Source organism: Netta rufina (assembly GCF_964035555.1).
Source record: "Netta rufina genome assembly, chromosome: Z".
Classification (NCBI taxonomy): Eukaryota; Metazoa; Chordata; class Aves; order Anseriformes; family Anatidae; genus Netta; species Netta rufina.
Window position 1 is genome coordinate 72,815,372 of NC_140126.1, and position 24,828 is coordinate 72,840,199.

The 24,828-nt window shown below is 37.9% G+C and overlaps 1 protein-coding gene across 1 annotated transcript in view; it reads left to right on the plus strand.

The window, feature by feature from the left end:
* XRCC4 (X-ray repair cross complementing 4) overlaps nt 1–24,828 on the plus strand; it is a gene marked incomplete at its 5' end in the record, with an annotated part of 168,274 nt that overhangs the window by 42,856 nt on the left and 100,590 nt on the right. Inside the window, one exon of the mRNA XM_084305552.1 lies at nt 21,418–21,584. Within this exon, the coding sequence (XP_084161678.1) occupies nt 21,418–21,584 (167 nt within the window). The remainder of the gene's footprint in view (nt 1–21,417; nt 21,585–24,828) is intronic.

Below are 24,828 nucleotides of genomic sequence, written 5' to 3' on the forward strand. Positions count from 1 at the left end.
TGAAGGAGAAAAGTGAGAAGAGTTGTGTTGTTCAATTTTAGTTTCCTTTTGCTATTTTTACTTTAGGAACCAGTGAAAAGCAAAAGAAAACATGCATATAAGACATATTACTAGTTGAATAAAAAAAAAAGGAAATAGTCATGATATGATAGAGGACTTCCCTCACTTTTATAAATATATTGGACCTTAGTTACGATTCACGAGCTGAAGTAGATGAACGCTAACCATTCTGACCTCTTGCACAACAGGATCCTCCCCGTGGGTTTTGAAATACAGTATTTGTTTTCATAGTAGCTATGATTTCTTCTAGTTTTGACGTGAATTATCTTCCAGTACTTCTGCAGAGAGCTATCTGTTCTCCTGGGAGGTGTATGACAAAAATGTTTTGTTCTCTATCAATGAGAGCTGCCTCGGGATGTAGAAAATAGCTTCCCTAAGAACAGCTTTGCACAATTTTAAGAGAAGTTCTGTCACCTTCGGAGAATACTGGTGTTAGTTGAAGTGTTAGTCTGTGAATCATAGAATGGAATCATAGAGTTATTTAGGGGAAGAGACCCATAAGATCATCAAGTCCAGCCATCAACCAGACTCTACCACATCCACCTCTAAAACATGTCCCTAAGCGCCGCATTCCATGTCTTTTAAATACCTCCAGGGATGGCATTTCCACCACTTCCCCGGGCAGCCTGTTCCAATGTCTATCCACCCCTTCTGTGAAGACATCCTTCTTGGTATCTAGTCTAAACCTCCCCTGGTACAACATGAGGCCATTTCCTCATGTCCTGTGACTTGTCCCCTCCTCACTGCAGCCTCCTTTCTGACTGTTGCAGAGAGCAATGAAGTCTCCCCTCTTCTCCAGGCTAAACAACCCCAGTCTCCTCAGCTGCTCATCATAACTTGTTTTCCAGTCCCTTCACCAGCTTTGTTGCTCTTATCTACACACGCTTGAGCAACTCAATATCCATCTTGTAGTGAGGAGCCCAAAATGGAACAGTGTTTGATATGCAGTGTAACTGGTGCCACGTACAAGGGCACCATCACTTCCCTGGCCCTGCTGACCATGCTATTTCTGATGCTGGCTAGCATGTCGTTGGCCTTGGCCAGCTGGGCACCCTGCCAGCTCATGTTGAGATTAAGCTGATGACCAGCAGCCCCAGGTCCTTTTCTGATGTGCAACTTCCCAGCCACTTACCTTCATAATACCTAGTGACACCTTCCAAAAATATAAGTTAGTTCTCCAAATTAAAGCTTTATTTAGATGAACACAGCAGCATAGTTCCTGGCTTGAAGATACTTGTTATACTCTTTGATCTTTACACAGACTACTCTTTATTCAGTTGTTATTGTGATTTCATTCTTGAAATTAGCTGCATAAGCTTTGTTCAGATTATGCACAGGTGCTTGTGACTGCAATCTTTTTCATATAGCATTTCTAAATTCAGTTTTAAGAAGTAATCGTAGATGCAAGAGATGTACCTACTTAATTTTTTATGCAGTAGATTCTGTACACAAAAATGTTTGTTATGGAGAGAACAGGTACTCTCACATCTTCAGATTTAATAGCAGTTATTATTCTATCACAAGTAGTATTATATAAAGATGAGTATGCATCAGGATATTATACATAGATATAAGCAAGTGCACACTGAGGTGAGGGAATCTTAAAGAATGCCAGACAAATGCACCATGCTGCTACCATGAATAGATCATTTTCTGAGCTGTAACTTTAATATTTACATATTTTTTAAGGGTTCAGAAAGAACATTTTAAACCACATACTGCAATTTAAGGTCTTTTTGCAAGTTTACAGTAGTTCCACTATCCTTTAGAGGAATGCTGACAATGGCTTTCTTTTTCTGTCTGGAGTTATTCTTTTCTCTTAGTCCTCTATAAAGTCTCCCAAATATATCTGTTAGATATGATTATACTGATAACTTGAGGAGAAAACGTTAATTTTGCATTTTCTCTGGTAACTTTTTAAACACATTTGCTTTGTTTACACTTCTTCTGCAAGTAATTTGCAGGTTTTGGTGCAGGTATTTGATATTTTGAACCAGGCTATCTATTGTCTCTGTAGAACCTGAGTATGTTGGAAGTTAGGATTGGCAGATAACATATAGATGAATGCATTAATTTCTTTAGTTATACTTGTCAATTGTGAAGACTAAATATTTCCATTTTATTTTTTAAAGCTTAATTAATGAAAATTACTACGTTACCATGGATGACTGCTTCACAGGTGAATTTAACTGCTGGAAAGCTCTTCACGAGTATTAACTTGTTTTCCTTCCTGGAAATTTCATCTCCACTTTCATGTGGTACCATTGTCAGTTTGATTTCTACAATTCACATGATTACACTTAAGAACTTTTATATAAAAAGAATAAACACAACCCACAATGTTCCAACAGAACTGTAGATAGCATTTAAAATTTCTTTGTTTGTTGATATTCTTATCAAGCAACTTAAGCTGTAATTACCACCATTGCTTTCAGCTGGCTTAAAGTGAAGGCAAATGTATTTGTATAGAAAAGCTGATCATCCTTACTTAAGTTTTATTTATTTTAGTGACTGTTTAAATCTTGGTCGGCCAAAAAATCTGACAAGCTCTGAGGTTGGTCTGAGCAATGCTGGCTACGGACTACAGGGCGCTAGTCTTGCATAATCTGAAATAATTTTCCTCACCTTGCAAATGAGGAGCACCATACTGACAATCCACTCCTCTCCCCTCCATTTTATTTTTCTTTTTAATGAGTTCTTGTTCTTTTACATTTGGCAGTGGAGAGGCATTCCAGTCTTCTCTGTTGCTGCTCTGGTTCATCTCCCACTTGTGTTTGTGTGGGCTGGTAGAGTCACTTTATACTATTTGCTTCACAGTCTGGGCTATTTCATGCTACTAGTCATTCCATTTCAGCTACGTAGAGCTTGAAAGTGCTGCTTCCTTAGGCTTACAGCTCAGAATAAGTAATTGCCTCTAACATGTTTAAACTAACTGCCCAAGAGTGTGATACAGCTTCTCTTCAAAAGCTTCTTCACATATATCCATGTGTGCATTAGTCTGGATTTGCTTAAAGTAGTGCTTTCATGGGCCTTACATAGCAGTTTCATATGCCTAAGAACACCATTGTGTTCTTCTAATGGGAAGCAAGTTTAGTGATCCATTTAGTAGTTTCAGCAATAGTGATGTATGTTTCTTTGCTGTTTCCTCAAATAGGAGTAGACTTAGATTTTGTTTGAGGTAACAGAGCTTGTTCGGATCTTTACTGATCATACTGCAGAGCAGACTGCTGAGAACCACAGTGAAGTTATTTTTGGCAACCTGGAGATAACTAACTGATTCTAGGAGAGTTCAGACCTTGTAAGTACTTGCTTTATGTTTAGTCAGAAAAGAATGCATGTGAATGTATGGGATCCTGTGTAACTCATTACATTCAATTTCCTCTTCAAGCATTGTCCCTTTGACAATGAAATGCTGGTTTCAAAGTAAGTAAAATTTATAAAATTCATCTTTTTACTAAATTCTGTGTGCAGGTCACTCCAATGGGCACTTGACTGTGAAGGATAGTCTTCAAGTCTGTTAGTGCATCACAACTCCTGGACAGTACAGAGATCACCAAGTCACCAAAACCAGAACTCTGAAAACCAGAACTCTGCATTGGCTGTCACTTGAGAAATGGTTCTCAGTAGTGCTCTGTTTTTTCAGAGACACATTGCCTCACTAGATCTTGTTTTCCCCATATATTGGCATAATACTTTTTAATGCTGGTAACCGATGGTTAATACAGAATCATAAAATAACACATGATATTGAAAGTCATTTTGGGCTTTAAAGGAAAAAATATCTCAGTTCTTATCTATTGCTTGCATTTGATGTTGTATACATTCTTTTTCGAGTTCTTTGATAACTGAAATACATATTTTTTTAAGTTTTAAGTTTTGCCTTGTTTGCCATCTAACTGTATGCTCTGTTTTGTTTTAGTGTCATCCCCCCACCCCCCTTGCCTTGGTCATGTTAAACAGCACTGGCCTAATGCCAGTTTCTTTAAGGTACTCCTGAGCTAGTATTTTGCAATTCTTTGTGTGTGTGTGTTTTTTTTGTTTTATTTATTTATTTATTTATTTATTTTATGTTATGTTTTTCATGTTTGTTTTGCAAAGTAAGTAAATAAATTTCATAAAAATACCTCTTAGGACAATTTTTGTTTCTTAAGAAATTTTAATCCTTTTACTATTACTTTTATAGTCCTGGGGGTTTCAAAAAACTGCTAGCAATGGATTCTCCCTTTTTATGCTGTTTTGCTGATGTAAAAGTAAAATAAAGAGAGAAAAAGTGGTATAATGGTCTTGAGAAATACTGTTTCCAACTACTAAAGTTATGGTAAAGGTGGAATGAAATTCTGTGGTTCTTTCCCACGTTGAGACAATCCTGCCAGGGGATGAGTAGAACACAGTGGTGTCCCACGTGCACATAGGGCTGTCCAGAGTGGTCTGTCCATGCCACTAAATTTGAAGGCATAGAGCTGGTGCTTTCTAATTATGCTGTAGTATAAAGTAGCCTTTGGTCTTTTTTCTGGGTCCCTAAAACTTCTTGCTTCTGTTCTGTTGTGCAGGTAATTTGATGTGACTGTAACCTCTCTTCACTTAACTAGCAGCTACTACATACCCTTTCATGGAGCTAAGAATTTTTGAGGGAGGAAACAGTGCCACCAGGTTAAACCATGCCTGAATATCACAATGCAGGCAACTGTAGGCTGGGCAGAATAGGTGGTGTGGTCTGCCCTGTTGTTCCATAGCTCTGTGGACTGTAACTTTAGTAATAGGGTTGATGGCTTTTCTGTGTGTTTCTAATGGTTTCTTACAGTCCCAATGATGACCCAGGGTCCAGGTGCAAAATATATTCACCATATCTTTGCTCCAAGTGTAATGAAGGAACTTATTCACCGATTCATCTGAAAAAGAGAAACAACTTTTCAAAGCAAGCAGTGCAGGGCTGATTCAGGAATTCAGTTTAGAGTGAATTAAAATGCTGTAGCTTCAGCAGGCGGTATATTAATGTGTGTAAAACACAGTCCCTTGAAATAATCAGTCATGTTCTATAGAATTCTAATTATGTGAAGGAAATTTTTTCCTTCTTCCTGGATTGTCTTGGCTTAAGAAAGCATTGATTCACTAAATACTTTATAACAGCAGCTTTTGAAAACAGTATTATGTGGAGAAAGTGTTTTGTTTGTGTTGCTAGCAACCACTTCAGTCTAAGATCTTTATTTGTTAGATGTATTTCTTTTGCAGATAAAAATGTGTAAGATTTCAGGGAAAATAGTTTCAATTGAATCCAATTCAACTTTTGAGCTTTGTAAAAACTGTCTTTACAAAAAGGCATGTATTACAATTGCATCTCTTTAAAGTATAAGGTTTTTGTAACTTTTTTGGTCTTTTTGCCTGCCCTTTAAAATACTTAGTTTGTGTAAGTAAATCCTGTGTGGGTTGAAATTTCAGGGAAAAAAAAAGAGTAATTTTTAATTAATCTTGACTGGAAATGCAAAGTTTTGCCATATACCATCATCTTAATAATCCATATGGAAATATTATATATTATACATTACAATGTAACACAAGGTGAGTTTGCAATGCCAATGAATGAATCTGACATATCAGTTTAGTAATTACTTTGAATCAATTATATGGCAATCTGGAAATTCTTCTTTCTTCCACATATTCCTGTGTTTTCTGGTTGCCTCACTATCGTGGACACTGCAAATGACACTGGTCTGGAAAACTTTTGAAACCCTTTCATTTCCTCAGAACTCACATACACTTTTTTTTTTTAGAAGATAAAGTTATCTAGAAAATTAATTAGGTTACTGATAAATTGGATGGAGTCATTTATGCTGTTTCAGAGCAGGTATGTTTAAAGCAGGTTTATTTTTAAACTCTACAATATAAGTTTGTGTAAATGTGTGCTTAAGATAAGGAAAGACTGACAGCATTTTCTGGCCTTTGAAAAGATATTTAATTAGGTGACATTTGAAAATTGAAAGCTCCTTAAATGTTGCTCACATTGTATGATGTTTCTCTTAAGGTATAGTACAAGCAATTATATAAAAGGCAAAATTCCAAGCAACATAAGGCATGAAAAGTAACTTAATGTGAAAATTTTCACAGTTGGACACAGTCTAAAATGTTTTTCACATGAATTGCTTACATAGATAATTCTTAGAAGTAATTGAAGTGAGTTCTTTTCCTTACTTAAGTTTAAGTGGCTAATGGTTGCATGCTTAGCTACTTGTCTGTTGCAAGCTGAAGTCACATTTGATGAAAATATGCCTTGCAGAAGTAATGTCTTACCATGAAACTAAACATTAGCTTCTAGAACTATATCCTCTACATTTTGGGGGTGTTTTGGAGGTGTTAATGGTAATACGGCTTGCTAGAATGTATTAGTTTTGTTTGTCTTTAAGGTTGCTTTGAAATGGAATCTAAAAAAAATTAAAATTATATAGCATTCACGTTAATGTTGAGGAATGTAAGTGCTCTGAAATGACCTTTACCTATGAAATTAAAGTGTCATTTTAAATACGGTTGCATGATCAAATAAGTGACATGATATTTTTAGCACTAGTACTTAGGCTTAAATCCTCCTCTATTGTAGCGAGTCCGTCTAGTGCCAGAGTTAGAGGATGAAACTTTAATTTCATGTCCAGAACATAAACAAGACTATATCCCAAATGTATCCCATTTAGGAGAGGCAGGTGGTGAACAGGTTGTAGTAAATTCTCTTCTATTCTGACTATAGGGAAACCTCTGAAAATAAACTATCATTTTCTTCTTCAATTTTTTCCTTTAAGGAGCCCAGAGCCAAAGTAATATATATGTAGTAACATATATATGTAGCATCCTGAAATGAAGTGTAGCAATGCTAGAGATCCTTCATTGAAGGCCAAAAGCATACTGTGAGCTGCTAGTTAGCCTTGATGATTTGAAACACAGTATTTTCTCTAGTCATTATTACGTGTCTAAATGCTGCTGGCCTGGAGTAACTTAAAGAGAATGGCTTTTAATAAAGGGGTCTTGATTCCTCAACCTCCCAAGTCATCTGCAGCTTGCATTTCATTATATTCCTCTGTTTGTTTAGATGAGCACAGCCAAAGGAAATTGGGTAGGTGACTGGGAATTTTCTGCTGGTGGCTATAGTTCTGAATGGAATGACGTAATGATTCCTGCAGCCGTTTTGAGAAAGAAAAATGGCCTGAAGGTTGATAGGTATCCCATCTGTCCCATCTGTTTGGGGTTAAAGATGTGCCGCTGTTGCTGCTGCCACTGAATCCATAAATGGTTCAAGCTTGAACCATCTTCCTTGTGCTACAATTTCATTTTCCTTGGGGGTATTCTTGTGACAAAAGAGCAAGCCTTTTTTTTTTTTTTTTTAAGTGAGAGTCTCTGTTAACTGTAAAAATTTACATCATCCTACTACATTTCAGAATACTCCTTGATTTTTAATTCTCCTTGATATTTTTTTCTTTGGCTTGATAAAGTAAAGATGCCATGAAGGCAGTTGCAATTATGTAAATTCCTGCATGAAGACAAAAGATGTGTTCATTGAGGAGGACTGCAGAAGACTGGCTGGTGTGTGTACAATCTCACTCTGCATATCTATGGAGCAATTTAAATCTTAAAGGGGTGAGGGAGGTCTCTCGTTGATGGTCAAATCAAACAGTAAGACAAGGAACATGATAAGTGTGGACAGATGGAACTCAGTAAAGTCTATTTCTCTCTCACACACACAGCATTCCGAAATCTGAGCTGATGCTTCGTTTTTTCTTGAACAGGGCAATTCATTATTTTTTTTTTTGGTCTCCTTGTTTTTGATTCTCAAATGGAAAGAAGTATACTATTCATATCTTGGTAATTTATAGAAGTGTTTATGTCCTTCTATGTAGTTAACACTATGGAATTTTCGATTTATTGGAGATTTGTCATATTCACTACATATATCTTGTGATGCATTGAGTATTTTCATGTTCGTGGGTGGGGCACAGTACACACAGATGTATACCTCACAGCTCAGGTAGGTGCGCTTATTGCTGGAGAGAAAAATCTTCAATCTCTTGTTTTCTTGAGTGGAATAAAATAACTCCATTCAATGAAGTTTTATTGAGTAGTTGGAGGACTGGATATTAAAGGTTTTAGCAAGTGGCTGTCAACGTCCTGAAAGGAGGTTGTAAACAAAGGAGGAAAAACCACCCAGAAAACAGTCTATGGGTGTTCTAAATGAATCCTGTGTTATTACTCACACTGGAAAATTGTTTGTAGTACTTAGTTGAGAACACTTTTATATTTTGCCTCGGTCTAGGCATTATCTCATGCTTATTCACGTGGTTATACATTTACTTTCCAAGCAAAGAAATCATGTGCAATCATTGAGCTGTTAACTCTGAGTACAGCATATTCAGGGGGGAGTCAGACTTAAATTACTGCAAAATCTTGGCATGTTAGTTCCAAGGCTGTATTCAAGAAGCACTTTATAGTTTCCATTACTTCCCAAACCTAAAGGTCAACGTTTGAAGGGAAGTAGCTCCCAAGACAAGTTGTCTTCATATCTGACACTTATTACTCTAGACATTTCAGTTATGTTTTATTAAAGCTTTTAAAGAAAGTTGCAGTCTGGATTTCATATGTAGGAATATGATTAGTTGACAGGCAGTTTTAAAATACTCCCATTATGCAGCAGCTAACACATAATGTGGTGGTGTTTTTTTTTTTTAATCTTGTAAGTATTAATCATTCATATTTTGTTATCTTGGAACTTTTGCTGACAGTAATATCACAAGCACTCCTGCAGGCCTTGCTTTTATTTTGGAGATCTGTGCTAAAAGCACTTTTATCTGAGTCTACATTTCATAGCATTTGCAGAAACTTTTCTGGAGGTTATCAAAAGGGTTGCATGACTTTTTCAGTGATACGTGTTCCTGCTATATATTCTTTGGGATTAACTCTTCAGAAAAGCTTCACACTCCTATTTGGAAGACTTTCCTTAAATAGGCTTGGCTCTAGAAGAATTTTTAGTTGAAAATCATAAATGCAGAATATTGGACCAAATATTCCAGCAGATTAAATGAAAAATCCTCAGCAAGAGTCCTGTCATGCTGTGGGACATTCAAGTCTCAAACACAAATACATTGCTATGTGATAAGTTTGCGTGTCAGTTGACTTGTGGCAGAGGCCCATGTTCTGTCCTTAGCCTGCAGGAAATACATTATGATTTATCTTATGAGGCTTTCCCTCTGAAGCCTAAATTAACGTAGTTGTGAACTGTTTATATCTTTAAGCCCTGAGACATGAATCCAGATGTTTTACCTGGAGTTTATCATATTGTTGCCACACTACAAGTTAAATGTAAAACAAGGAAGAAAAGTTTAGATCTCCAAGTAAAGCTCATTCCCTCATACATTTGGGGTAGTTTTAAAAATAATAAAATGTGCAAGTGTTTTACCCTGCTTCCTAAGGAAACAAAGCTTATGTGATCATGCTGTGTGCCTCTGCTGACCGCCAGTCTCTTACCTCCTCCCCCATCCCCCCATAACTTTTGAAACTACTGGCCAATTTCAAACAGATTTGACAGGAGTAAAGGTCTCAAAGATATCAGGTTCCTACTAGTTTCATGGAAATAGGTGGCTGGATGGAGAAGAGAGACCCTATTCATGTGTCTGCTTTGGAAAAAAAAAAAAAAAAAAAAAAAGAAAAGAAAAAAAAACTGTGGAATGAGATCAACTGTATTATTAGACACTAGCAAATCCTCATGGGAAAGAGAAGTTATGAATGCCCCAAATAAGGGAAAGCTTTGACTGGATTTCTCACCTTCTTAGACATTAGGGGATCCAACAGAAGAGTCATAACCATAGGAAACCAGGCTTCAGTAGTTCCATTGCTCACAGACCTGCTTGTTACTCAGAGAGGTAGGAAAGTATCTTATTATTCCTGAAGCCATTGAATTAATGAGGAAAAAGATGAAAAAAGATCTTTAAAGGATGACCTGCTTCAGTTGTCTTTGTAAACTTACTTCAGAGGCAGACTTCTAGCAAAGAGTTGAATAGATAGTATTGCCTGAAGTATAGAAGGGAGTGATAAAAGGGAATTATAAAAAGAAGATAAAGCATTTGGATGTATGAATATAATGCAAAACTACAAACTTTTCCATGAGGAAGCTGGAATTTCATCCCAAATTCAATAAAATTCTTGAACTGTTTGTTCTTTACATAATCGTGACTGTTCCCATTATCTGTGGAATTAAAATGTATAGTTGTCCATTCTGTATTTATTATTCTAATAAATAACTAATGCACCTAATCTTTCTGGAGTCTTGCCTTCAGGCCTTTTTGCAAAATGAAATATTGTGTCTGGTTATCAATGGAGAAGAATTGCAAGAGCTGCTTAATACTGCGGGTACTGAGTGTTTTTGCTTCGGTACATATTAGTGTTCACTGTATTTTAAATATTTAAGAATTCAGTTGTATACTGGTGATGAAATTGAGGTGAAAAACAGTAGTGGCTTTCTGTAATGTAGCACCTTGAGAGGTGAATATTGTTTTACTATAAGTGCCCTGTAACTCTGCTGAGCTAATCCCCCCCTTTTTTTTTAATTGTGTCTCATTTGTACAAAGACATGATATGGGCCTTGATGCTGGGTGCCAAGTTAATGGAAGTATTTCTCAATTGTATTATAATGTGTAGTGTTTCACAGGAAATCAGTTAATCTCACTGTTAATGGAAAAAAAGAATATATATATTCTCATGAGCGACGGTTTTTAGAGTAAGTTTGGAAAAATGATTACAGAGCACTTTAAGCCAGTGAATCATAGCCAGGCTAGATCTTGACCAGACCATGTCACACCTGTCAAAATTCAGTAGCTAAAGACCGTTTCAGCACTGGTAAGGTTAAGCTTTACAGAAGTAGATGATCATATAGATATGTGAAACATGATGTTTCTAAGAAGTTTAAAGATGAAACTAGGAAAATTTCTAAGGCTTTAAAGGAAGACATTTAGGTGTAATTCTGTTTGTAAAATAAACATTTTTGTTTTTTGCTTTGTAAGTGTCTCACAGGCACACACACAACTTCTCTTACCTGACTATATGGCTCACCTAAATAAATAAATAAATAGATAGATAAAAGAGCATGAGTATTTTAGCCAATTCTGATGTGCTCATTATTTTTATTTACCACTTTTTACTCCAGAACTACCTGGAAAAACAGGCCTTCTGGAATATAGGTAGTTCACATATGCTGATGATTCATATAGGGTAAAAGTGATATGGTGAAATATAGAAGCAAAACATACAAATAAGGTGATCTGCAACTGATGATCTGCAAATGTTACATAAGTTCTGTGTTTATTTTCTGTCAGTGTAGTGACAGACTTTTTGCACAGTCTACTTAGTTGTGATTTATATTAAGAATTATGTGTATTGTTATCTGCAGTCAAGCAATGCAAATTCAAACTGGGGGAAAACTTACTTTTATGATATGGGAGATAAAGAGCCTAATATGTAAGCAGCCAAAGCATACAGCCTTGAGCGTTAATTCAACAGATTGAATACTGACAGAGGTAAATAATTATATATAAATAACCAAGTCTGAACACTAGTGAGAGAGAAGAACTCAGTAAGATAAGGAAGAGTGTCTGTCCAAGAGCAAATGGATACAATCTGGGCACGTGTATGTTTAAGAGGCAAATTAGAAAAAAAATGCCTAGAACAGCTTTCCAACTGGATTAGTCTCTTTTAAAGACATTGATCCCTTTATAAGGAGTTTGTCACATTGTAGTTCCAAAGAATTGGCCTTAGTGAAGTCTCAGGAAAATGATGCTTGAGTTTTGGTACAGCATCAGAGAAATTCTTCTTTTCTTCCCTTGAACAAATCAACTGCAATTTGTTCTGAGAACTTCTTACACAAATGGTCTCAGATATGGGATGTCAAAGTGTAGTGCTTATAAAAACCTTACTGAATTTCTGGAAATCCAGGTGAGAAAACAAAATCTAGACTATTGAGCAGTGTTACTGTTTTCTACAACACAACAACCCATCCAAGTCCATTGGACCAGATGTGCTGCATCTAAGGGCGCTTAGAGAACAATCCTTTACAGGACTGTTCCATATCAAAGCTAAAAGGTCATAGAGATTGGGTGGGGGAGGTTCCCCTCACACCTGGAGAATAGCAAACCCTCCATCAGTCTTCACAAAATGCCAGAATGATGATCAGAGAAACTGCAAAGGAAACTGTCTCACTTTGATTTCTGGGAAAATCATGGAGCTCATCTGCTCAGATTGCATTTCTGGGCACACGGGGGAGGTGGAGGTCAGATGTTGACATGGATTTACCAAATGAAAATCATGCTTGACCAGCCAGGCTGCCTTCTGTGATAAAATGACTGGATTTGCGTCTGAAGAGAGAGCAGTTAATGCCGTTTGTCCTGATTGTGACAAGGCTTTCAGCATTGCCTTTCACAATATCCTTGTATCTATGGTGGGCAGTTATAGTCTGTATGGGGGACAACAAGATGGATAGATAACCAGTTGGGTGATGAGGCTTGGAGGGCAGCGGATAATGGGATCAAGTTGATCCAGAGGCTGGTAACAAGTGGAGAACTGCAGGGGTCCCTCATGTGCCATGTCCTTATTGGTGATGTGGAGGGGGCACATCCATGGAGTTTGCAGTTGACACCACACATTGGAGTGCCCGGTGGATTCCCTTGAGGACAGGGCTGTGCAACCCAGAGACACCAGCCTGGGGCAATGGGTCAGCAGGAGCCGTACAGAAGTCGATGGAGAAAATCAAAGCCCTGCCCTGGGCACGGAAAGCCCTGCAAGGGGATGGGCAGCAGACAGTAGAGAAGATCTGTGGGCAAGGGCCTCAGGATCCTGTCAGGCAGTGAGTCCTGTCACCAGTGGTGTCCCAGGCTAGATCAACGGGACATGTTGTTGCACAAGTAGTAGAGCAGGTGAAGGGTCCATCCCTCTTTAACTGGCATTACTCAGTTTGATGTGGCGTCCAGTCTGGGGCCTCCCAGCACAAGAAGGGATGTTGCTGGAACAAGAAGGTTCTTCTGGAACGAATCCAGTGAAGAGCTGCCAAGATGGTCAGGGGCTGGAGGGTTTGCCCTGCAGGGCTTTGGGACTAGGGCTGATTCACCCTGGAGGAGATGTGGCTTCAGGCATGTCAGGGAGAGGGCTGAGAAGACAGGGCCTTCATGGTGGTGTGTGTCAGGAGGGTGAGGGACAGCAGACATAACAGAAACCAGAGTTCCCAACTGGATATGGCAGAGAGGTTTTTTACTGTTAGGCCAGTCAAGTGTTGTCTGGAGAGGTTATGTGGTCTCAATGCGTGGAGGTTTCCAAGGCCACGCTGGATAAAGCTCTGAGCAACACAGTGATCTCTGAGCTGGCCCTGTTTTGGGCAAAGGTTGAATTGGAGAACTCCGGAGATCCCTCCAGACCAGTAACTCTGTGACAGGAGCTTTTGGGTTAGGAATCTGCTTCCATTCTGCCCTGTGCTGCAGCGTACAGGTTACTGTGAGATGGATAGAAAAAACTTGTAACTGGCAGAGCCTTTTTCAGCATTAATTCTGCCTTCTTCCCAAGGATCCAAGTATTTCTTCAAGAGGGAAACCCAAGAACTGCTTCTGCACTGTACCTTCATCCTTCTTAATCCAGTAATATACAGTGACTTCTGCTGCAAACCTGACAGAGCACTATTCCAGGGATTTCTGTGGTTGTGGTAAATTAAAATTTCCTGGGACTGTTCCCAACTGCAGAGGCCAACTGGTGGGGAATGGTCTAGGTCCATGCCTGAAGGCTCTCAGGACAGGGTGGCCACATGCGAAGCGCCGCTTGGGAAGGGTCCCTGCGATGTCCTAGCTCCTGAGATGTGCCTGCCTGTTGTTTTGCACAGCAGTGGCTGATGTGCCAGGGACGTGCTGGGGCCAGTCTCACGCTGTCAATGTGTATAACACTGGTGCATTCTACTGGCTGGCAACGTTCCCGATTCCTGCTTGGTTTATCGAGCACGTGTAGCCTCCTTGTGCTGCGATCACAAGTGGGCTGCGGTGCCATGAATGTGTGGGTTTGAGGGTGTGAGAAACAGCGAAGCACTCTCCAAAATATTTGGGAACCCCTGCCATACAAAATAGTGGAACCAGATGGAATTTCATTAGTCGATGTGCAGCAAATATGACGGCGATTTATGTGGAAGGTTTCTGCAGCATGTAGTAAAAACCTGAGAAAAATAGCAATCGCTTATGTCAGCTGTTTTGCTCCAGAATAGATGTAATGCCTTCATCAAGAAGAAAGATTTTTTTTTTTTTCTTGAGGATGAAGTAATGCTTTTCTCATAAATAACATTTCAGGAGGGAAAGGCAAAAGTGGAGAAAGGCAGAATTTTTGTCTTAAACTTGATTTTTAAAACTGGTGATCATATTTTTACACTGACTGATGTAACTGGCAAACTTTCTTGGCTTCCTTGGTACTTTGTAATTTTTCTAGCTTCCTAGAGTTTGCTGTTACAAAAGCAACTTCTGCTTTTACATATTGTCATCACCGTATTGTGCAAGTCCAGTATACTCGTTTTTTTACCACACCCAGGAATGTCATAGTTACTGTTGAATGATTTCCCTGGAGATAATAGTGGCACAGCTTTAAAAAATCAAGACCACTCACTGATTGACTTAAGAAATAAAAATGGTATAATGCTTTCCAGATTCAAGCTTGTAACAATACTTTCTTTGTATATGCAACTAAGTGTCAACATCATTCATTTGTAGGTCATATTCTTTAACCCTGTACATGAATTTTCATTAACATTTTCCTCTTCTAAATACCTATGAATTTTCATAGAGAAAGCTTTTTTCTTTTTAAAATCTAAATATTTATTTATTTATTTATTTATCTAAATATTTATTCTGATTTCTGTCTTAATTCAGAGTCTGTGCTTATGAGGTATAGAAGAGGTGGTTGATACCTAACTGGTAGCAGCAAGGCTAATTCTAGAAATCATGGTGTCTGTCTTGCAGGAGCTCCAGCTCTCAGCTGAGAGAAGAAAGCTGCTGTCTCTTACACTGCCTAATGTAATGCAAGGGTGAAAGGGACATCTTTCTTTTGAACTAACTTAACATGCTGAACAACACTGAATGTTATGGCTAATCTCTAACTGTGCAGTATGGAATTTGTTTTCAATATCATCCATAGGTAAGGTCATCAGCAGGTGATTTAAGGATGGTTTAGCTGACAGCTTTTAGTATCTTATCCTAGCAAAGTTTTTCAGGAACTGAAAAACTGAATAAACTGAATAAAGGTTTTGATTTGGTTCTTGGGATTCATTAAGACATCTTTTTGAATGTTGAAAATACACTGTTTCAGACTGGGGGGGAGGGTGAGCAGTTAATAATAAAACACCCTGGTTACTCCTCTCTCCTCCCTTGTTCCCAAAGACCTGGCTGAAATGGCACTAACAGCATGGAAAGTCCAAGCTTAGTAAGAAGCTCTATCTAGAAATAACCCTCTCAGTGTGGGTCCCTTTCTCGCCTGGGAAAGGTGTTGAGAGATGCTCAGGATAGGGCAGCGACAAAAGGATCTGTTGTTCCATGGGTCTGCAGGGCTTTCCTCTTGGTCGCAGAGGTCACATCTGCTGTGACGGGCTGCAGGTTGTGATAAAGACAGGGAGAGACTACACAGCTGCTCCATGCTGGTGGGCTGATGAGGATTTTTTTCCCCCCCCTTACATTCTTCACTAATATTTCCCTAGTGAAAGGACATGCGCTTAGACAGCACCTTGCAGGAGGCAGTCAGTATCTGTCTGCACAGATGTTGCTAACTGTGCTATAACCAGCTGATTGCTAGCAGGGTGTGGAGTAGAGTGCAAGCATCTCTAAAGGTGTAGGGGATGTGGAAGGTGAGTGAGGTGAGCTATGAGTGATTTTGTTACAAGCCACACATTAACTTGTAAAATTGAAAACCTGTTAGTTGGTTCACACAATAGGAATATTTTCATTTCAAAGTCAGACCTAAATATCTATAAATACGCTATCTGTACATATTCTTTGTAAAATCATTTTCAAAGTAGAGAAGGAAAAAGCAACATTTTGGGGGTTAGGATGTAAATAGGTAAAATAAATAGAAGAGAAACAGATGCTGAATAGCTGCTCTTCATAGCCTGCCAGGAGAAGAAAGCATGAGATCTGGCTGTCTATATCAATATTTTTGGTAGCTTCTAGAAGTATGGAATACCCTAAATATATTTTGGATAACAAATGCTATTATAAAAGATTGCTGATATACGTAAGTATCATAGAGACGAACAATGCAGATTCAGCGACAGTTTCCAGAATCAATGTGGGTTTTTTTGTTTTGTTTTGTTTTGTTTTTTTTCATACACCGATATGTTACAATGGAAAATTGTTGTTACTGGAAATTTATTCACTGTTAGTGTGTAGCTTCAGATTGTGCCTCAAAAGCGACAGCTCACAGTGTGTGATCTCTGATCCTTATTGCCTTAGATTTGATACTCTAATTTCTGGTGGAGTGTAGTAATGTAAAAACAATAGCATATATTTGTATGTATATATATATTTATATACATTTTTAATTAAAAATAAAAACTAATTCTATATGAATGTGATGCTAAATTTTTGCATGGAAAAATGCCTTGAATAATATTTTAAAAGAATATTCTCTGAGTGAAGCGTCTTTGTTTAAACATCTGTACATAGAAAACCAAAAAGTTAGTTGGGAAGCTTTTCAATTTACTCCCATGATATCTTCTGTCTAATAGTTGAGAACACTTCTTTCTACATCTGTAGAAGACTAATAGTGTTTGGACAGGGTGAGAGGTGATGGGAAAATGACAGATTTGTCATAAGCATCTAATTTTGGTTTTTATTTCTAAACTTCAGATACTTCTGTAATGGATAAGTGCTAAGTATGACTTCTGATGAATGGGATGCAACTTTTTAACTTGTTCTTTTTTCATCTTCATGCATCTTAAAAAACAAACAAACAAACAACAACAATAACAACAGTAAACCATAAAACAGACATTGAAGAGGAGCATTGTATCAATTACAGTCAGTTTATTGTCCACTGGGATATCTAGCAGATCTGATCATTCTCAGTATGAATTAAGTGTTTAATGCTTCACTGTTTTACATAATGTTTTCTTGAATGGTCTGAAAGAGGAAGTAGAAGGCACATTAATTACATCTGTGAATGATATGAAGCTAGAGAGAGCTACAGCAGCTGGAAGAACAGCAAGAAATAGAAATTCATCTAGATAGCAGCAATGTGCAGGAATTTACAAAATATGATTCACCTTGGGAGCATGATCCAAATCAGATACATTGCATGTAAATCTAGTTTAATGAAGTGTTAATATTATTGACCTTTCACTCATGCAGTAAGCAAGATCTATTTATCCTGGGATCCTACACATTTAACTGTTTGTTTGTTTGTTTGTTTGTTTTTAAGGGGTATTTTGATCTTAAGCCACTTCTGAATCTTTCTAATATTGTGTCTAATTTCACAACTGTAGTTTTGGACAAATAATGCATTTCTCATTTTAATTGCCTATGAAAGAGAACATCTAGAGAAATTAATGCCTCCTCTTTTGTGATTTTTTTTTCAAACATTCAATTTTAATAGAATTCTGTCTTCATCAGTGCTGCAAATTACATATCTGTCCCAAATTCAGAATCCTGGGATCTAAAATTCTGTTATTTTGTTCATCTGCACCTTGACCATTTTGCTTTCCAGTTGGGTATTGCCGTGAAACTTTAGTGCAAAACTGCCCTGAGACTTCATTTTCTTTCTTTTGTCTTACAAACGGCTCATGATTCGCCTTCATGCTTTGGAGGCAAAGCTGATCTGGCTGCCTTTACAGCTTATCAGTCTCTCAGCACTAGGCTCTTTACCCGGGCAAGTGCCAATCAGTTGTAATTTGCTCAGATAACAATGTTTCTATTGTTAGTGCTAACATTTGTGTTTGTTAAATTGGCAGTGGAGTAGCTCACTGTATCAAATAATTTAATGTTGAAGAAACAGTCTTTTTTGGTGCATGGTGTGTGGGATTCTGTTTGAAGGAAGCAAAGCAAAAACACATATCCAATATTGCATTACTTCTGGCTTAATTAGGGCCATACCAACATGTCTGGTGTTTTTCTGCACTGAGCTGCTGGAGATTGCTGCAGTGTAGCCAGGGTAATACACTTCTACAACTGTGTTATGTTAACCTGAGGTGATCGGGGGAAAAGAGATATAAAAGAATAATTATTTTCCAGACACCTTGTGTTTTTTGGGGTCAATATGTGGGCACCTGCATAATGTAATGAATTTAAGCCTACTGATGACAGGCTTGCTTTACTTACCTGTGGTGGACCTGTTAGAAAGGGTCTGTGGATCGCAGTACAAAAGGCGGTATGGTTAAGCTTCATTTGATAATAGCCACAGAACTGCTTTATAAAGACCAAATTAAGAGTAATTGTTACCATGTTGGTATAGAAGAGTGTAAGGTGTTGCTTTCAGCTGCAGTTTTCGAATGGGATGATGAAGCTTTGAAACACCTACCAAGATGTCCAGCAAATTCCCCATGTCCCGGTGGCTGCATGGCAGATCCTCTCCTCACCTCCTTTCTGCTGGCTAACACGTGTGCAGCCACTGAGCAGGCGGCCACGCATTGCTCACTCCACTCTCTGCAGACTGGCCTTTCACCCTCTCCCTTCTGAGGATTCATCAAAAGAGGTGGCATGCCCGAAGGCCTGGCTTTGGTTTCTCTAGGAGGATCAGCATTTATTATAAAAGGGATGCTGGTTTTCCTTACAGATTTTCAGCAGTCCTTTCATGGCATAGATCCATAAAGCTGAGGATGTGTTTTGCACTAACAAAGCTCTTCATTGCACAAGCAGTATTGCTTCACGTAATGCAGCGAAGAAGCCGAACTGCTGTTTGCTTATAATTTTGCACTTTTGAAACATCTGCTGTGTACTCTGTATGCTTTGATGGTGAGCAGAACCACACTTTCAGCTGAAATGTCATTCCCTCTAACCTGTTTCAGGAATATTCATATTTTAATGTCTTGTGCTGAGTAAATGGTAGGTCAAAGTGTGTTTGTCCTGATTAAACATATGTGCATTTACCTTATCTCAATTATACTAAAAGTATGAGACAAAAACTTGCACACTTCTTGCTATTTCCTCCACAGTACAAGTAGGAGATCATGTTTCTATTTATCTGTGCTACTGTTCTTCTCTATCTCTGTGGCTAGTATTAAAGTGTGGCATGAATTCTTTATCCGTATAGCGCGGTGGTGGCTTGCAAGTGATGAAAAGCAGTTTCCTTTACACAAATATCCATCTTCGTTAATGCTGTCAGACAGCAAGTGTGATATCCAGGGAATACACGTCACTCTGTGGGTTGCTGATAATGTAATCTAATTTCCAAAAATAAATTAAATGCATCTTTTCATCTATGGCCATCAGATGTATGTAAGCTGAGAGAAAACAATACGTTAGAAACTGGACATGTGAATTCGATAGAAAGATCAGTGACAAATTTGAAACTGAAGCTTTGGGTTAGACATACTTTTGGATTAGTTAACCTTACTGAAGAAGCTCATGATAGTATCATGTTGTGTTGCGGACTTCCGCAGATATCTTATCTAGGTTGAAGAACTCTTATTTGTTTCAAACATTCCCCTGAAGTCTTTTTAAGCATTTTTTACAAGGCTTTTTTTTTTTTTTTTTTTTTTTTTTTTCATCAAATTGTTACATATCGCAGAAATAAACCTGATTTGTAAAAAGTGTTAACAAATGCTACACATTTTTTTTTCATAGACGATGTTTTTGAGGGTCATTTTTCTTCCCTGTCTGAGGAGAATGAGCTAAAGAGAGGAGAGAAAAAATAAGGAAATGGTAATTCTGATTGTAATAGGTGTGGTGCCGTGACAACGAATGAATTCTTCCCTAGTGTGTACTGCTTACACTTTTATAATGTTAATGCTCTGTATTTAAGTTGAGAAGAGGAGTAGCAGTTCTGTGTGCAGGGAAGTGCCACAACAGTTGTGTGAACCCTTTTAAAAATTCCACAATGTGAGAGAGGACCCCTTCTCCTTCCACGTAACCCTCAAAGTTTCTGCAGGCTTGGTCCATGAAAGTCAAGTCATTTTGATAACTCTGTTACCTAAAGGTCTGGTTTTACTGTAGTTTAGTCTGGCCAAGTGCAGATTATGCCACTTAGCCCAGTCTGTCTCTCTCTACATCTGCTGTTTTATTGTCATGTCAGGCTAATGATGGTGCCTCCTTTGACTTTGGTGTGCGTAAACAGGTTTGGAAGTGCACCTGAATGTAGTTCAGATTCTGTTTCATCTGCCCAATGGAGAGCAACAAAGTCAGGTCCTTCATTTCTGGTTTGCTTCTTTTCAGAGGATGCGTGTGACCCTGTTCAAGCAAAGTTGCTAACCATCTGCAATTGCCTCAGTCATGTCGAACATTGCATCTTAATCCAGCTGTGCATATGTGTTTAGCTGATGCTGTTTTGTGTGTATAGATGAGCTGTTCCTCCTTCAACATAATGGAAACAACAGCCTTCTGCCTGCCAGACCAGGCAGAACAAATCTGTTCAGACCTCTTGTATGTCCTGTATATCATCCTCATTGCTGAAGAAATACAGCTGTTCATTATAGATCCTATCCTTTAGTCTCAGTGAATTATTGAGGGTACCAATGTAATTGAAGGAAGGGCTTCTTTTATTATTAGGAACTTTCCAACTAAACCCCTGAGGGAAAAACTTACAGGTTAGTTTTTTGTCAGGTGTGCTAGGCTTTTGCAGAGGTACTTTAATTCAAAAGTAATTAGCATTCATTTGTTTTATCATTAGTATTTATGGTTATATTGCTGCTGTGGTTACAGGAATAAGCAGCAAGTTACTTTAGATGTTTTACTGGTCAGATAGCAAGACCAATGTTAGCAATGCCGTAAGTTTTCCTGTGGTTCTCCGTTACATCAAGAATGCCTTTTATATAAAACTTGCAGGCACACCTTTGTACTTCTGACCTCCTGTGATCTGTACAGTAGCAGAATGTTGCTGTATCATGTTACACTTCTGTATTGCATGTCTTTTCCTGCCATTTGAAGGTACGTCAGTGATTTCTTCCTGTGCATATTGAATGTCAGGTGTCCATTAAGGCATTGTCAGCTGCATAAACAATTGGCATGTAAATTATTCCACGTGCTGCTTCTTGTTATAAATTTATTATATCATTTTGAACTGGAGGATTGTAATGTGTTTCTTATGTCTATGCTTAGTGTGTGAGTTGCTAGCTCGGTGTTTTGTGATCTTTCCAGTACTGATGAAGTAACTCAGTCTTTCCTTTTGTTCTAGTTCAGGCTTGGATCTCTGAAGCTACAAAAAGTTTCAAGTCCAGCTGAGGTAGTAAGAGAGCTGATTGGGTATTGTCTGGACTGCTTGGGAAGACTCCAGGTGAAAAATGAGCACCTGCAAAAAGAAAATGAAAGGCTTTTCAGTGATTGGAGTGATGTGGAGAAAAGGTAAGTTTAAAACAGTATTCACAGGGTATTGTTGAGCAAATCACACATATTTGTACTGTCAGTGCAGGGTTTACTGATGGGTGCTTTAAAAGTCATATAATGATAGATGGACACAATTTTTTCTTCTCTTAAAAAGAGTTGTGAGCCCAGATACTTACAAGTTTCCTTCCTACATCAAAAATGTGACTGGTATCATAGACCTTGCAGTTAAAGCTGGTTTTAGCATTATGTAGCAAAAAAAGAAATCACCTCTTTTCATCTTTTTCTCATCTTTTTCATCATTTTCTCTTTTCATCTCCACCTGTTTCAGGAAGTGTCTCTTTTTATTTCCCTCATTTTCACTAATTCTTATGACTGGGGCTTTGAATTACTTATATTTTTTTTGAATGGGAAATAAGTTGCCATTTCTTTACTCTGTTTATGGAAGCAGGCAGAATTGGAAAATGAGTTTGATGTTATACCCTTGTTTTGTGAGAGACTTTATTATTTGCCATTGCATTTTTGATCTGAATTGCCTGCTCCAGTACTCTGTACTGAAGTCATCTGTGCTTATTTCAGCTGGCATAAAGTGGTTAGCACGTAAAAGTCAGAGATTTATCTTGTGTGTGTTTTTTTGTTTTGTTTTGTTTTGTATAGCTTTATCTGAAGAAGTACATTTAGGAAGACTGATGAAAGAATGTAGCTAATTGGTGTTAATTTACCTTGAAAAAGAGAGCTAACTTTTGGGAGGAGCTAGTTTTGTTTCTCTCTCATTAAAATGAGTAACAGTTTTTCCTGACAATCTCCCTGACAAGCATATGGCCTTCCTAAATAGTGTTTTACTGCTTAACAGTTTATTGAACAATAGTGTGTTGTATAACCAGTATGCTGTACTGCATTACACGCTAATGTGTAATAGGCATTACTGCTTGTATCAATTTCCATGGTGGAGTGGCACTTTTAAACAGTAACCCTAAAGAAAAATTCACAGTTGCCTGACAACCATCGCACTCTAAAGCAATGTATTCATGGCTTTGAAAGCTGGTGTTTTTCTTTAGTATGTTCATATTTTGAATTAGCAGAAACTTGATTTTTCAAAATAAATACTGAAAGTTGTGCAGTCGTCAAACTTTGGCCATGTCCCCTAAGTGGAGAATAAAAATGATTTTTATCCAAACAGTGGATTTATTTATTTTTTTTTTACTTTTGTTGTTGTTGTTTTGTTTGTTTGTTTGTTTGTTTTGTTTTGTTTTGTTTTTTGCCCTAGCCCAATCTGCCCTGTTGTCTCTTGCTGTTCTTCTGGCTCCAATTGCAGGGTGCAGGTTGCTGCAAGTTTCTTGGAGCCATACAGCTTTGCCTGTTGTTGTTCACTATATAGCGTTTCAAGCTTCACATTCTGTATCACTCATAGTGTGGAGAGGTAAAAGAGCAAATATGAAGCACATGGTTGAAAAATAGCACTTCCTCTTTCACCTGTAGCTAAGGCATATCAGCTTCAGTTTCAATGCTAACTCTTCCCATGGCTTAAAACAGGACCTTATTAGAAAGAATCAACACATAGCATGCAGACTTCCAGAAGAGTGCTTTTGTTGTTCAATTTAAGTAGAATAGAAAGCATGAGGCACTAGATGGAATAATTCAGTCACTCCGTTTCCCTGTTCTAATTTTCTTGACAACAGTGAAAGTTTTGTGACCTCAGCTCAGCAACTTTGAATAAGCCTTCTCCTGTAGCTCTCCTGTTTTTCCTGAGGAAGTACATTCTTCTGGCTTTCCATACCCTCTGTAGAATGACTAATAAGTTTCATTCAGGAGGTTAAATCTGCCTAGTGAGCAATCTGTAGGCTAAACACCAGCCCTGATCTGCTGCTGGCAGTTACCTCAGTATATATGAGATAATCCACTCATCAGTAAACAACTTGCTGTTGGCAGCTGTGTGCCATGTATGGGGATGGCTTCTGCAATTTCCCTCTGGGATGAAGGTCCACGTAAAGGCAAAAGGCAGGATGACACCAAAAATCCATCTGAAGAGAAATTCCCTGCATCCTCAAATTGCTAAATTACTTAGGTAATCTAGTCTGAGCTGTGTGGTGTCTGATATGTTGAGAGTTTCTGGCAGAATCTGTAACTCTTAATTTTCATTGTCCTAGTGTGATAACCTAAGGGTAGGATTTTACCTGGCCAAAGCTTTCCCTGCTTTTAGAAAATTGCCCACATGAAGATAGCATTGTATTGAAAGTTAGTGGCTGGCTAGACTGTTCAGCATTTGATCTAAAAACTTAAAATAAAAATTGTTAAGACACTATCTGTCAAGATCCAAATAGAGAGCCTATAGAAATTTTCAAATAGATTATTCTGAAAACGCTGAATATGTGCTGAATATGTGTACATCATACACACCTCAGGGATGGGTAAATTTAAATATCAAAGCAGGATACCTATTTATTAATTTCATATAGATAATTAAAGTGGCAAATATAAAGCAATGATAACATTTAGCAAAATAATTTCTTGGCCAATAAAACATAAATTAAATGTCTGATTTGTGTGTGTGATATTTATTTTTTATCAAACATCTAAAATTAGTGTAGAAAAAACAAAAGCCCTACTAATTTATATTGCCGTCAGCTATAGCGACGGTATATTTAAACCACAAATAAGTTATAAAAATGCAGGCTAGCTAGTTTGGTACTTGAAATTGACTCTTCAGCAGGAGCTCATTGAAATTCCATACCATCACCAGTGCTGGGGGAAGGCGAGGGTGAATCTGAAATGTAATAGAAAGGTGCCATAAGAGCAGTAATTATTTTAGATCACGGAGGACAAGGGTAGAAAGAGCACATTTATAGTATTTGAGTGTGGAAAATGCATAATTGCCAGTAAGTTACATAGTTCATGTTAATTTTTGTGAAGCGCGTGGTGATCTCTGTGTTTTTAGGTGGTGCTGAAGAACTGGACAGTTACCTTATTTTCTCAATTACTAATCAGAAACATTCTTAATACTAGCTCTTTTCAGTAGGGTATGTGAGCTTTTTGATGGATATCAACTTGAGCATCTGGCACATTAAAAGCATTGCACTGACATAAAAGACATCTTAGAGAATAGAAACTGTAAAGCACATGCAAATAAGACTTGCACTACTCTAGCCGTTAACTTTTGTTTATTTTCATTATACTTGAAAGATGTCTTTGAGATGAGCAGCTCTTTTACTTGGCCTGGGGAAATGGTATTTCTGTGAGACAAATCGCATACAGGCACAAGCATGTG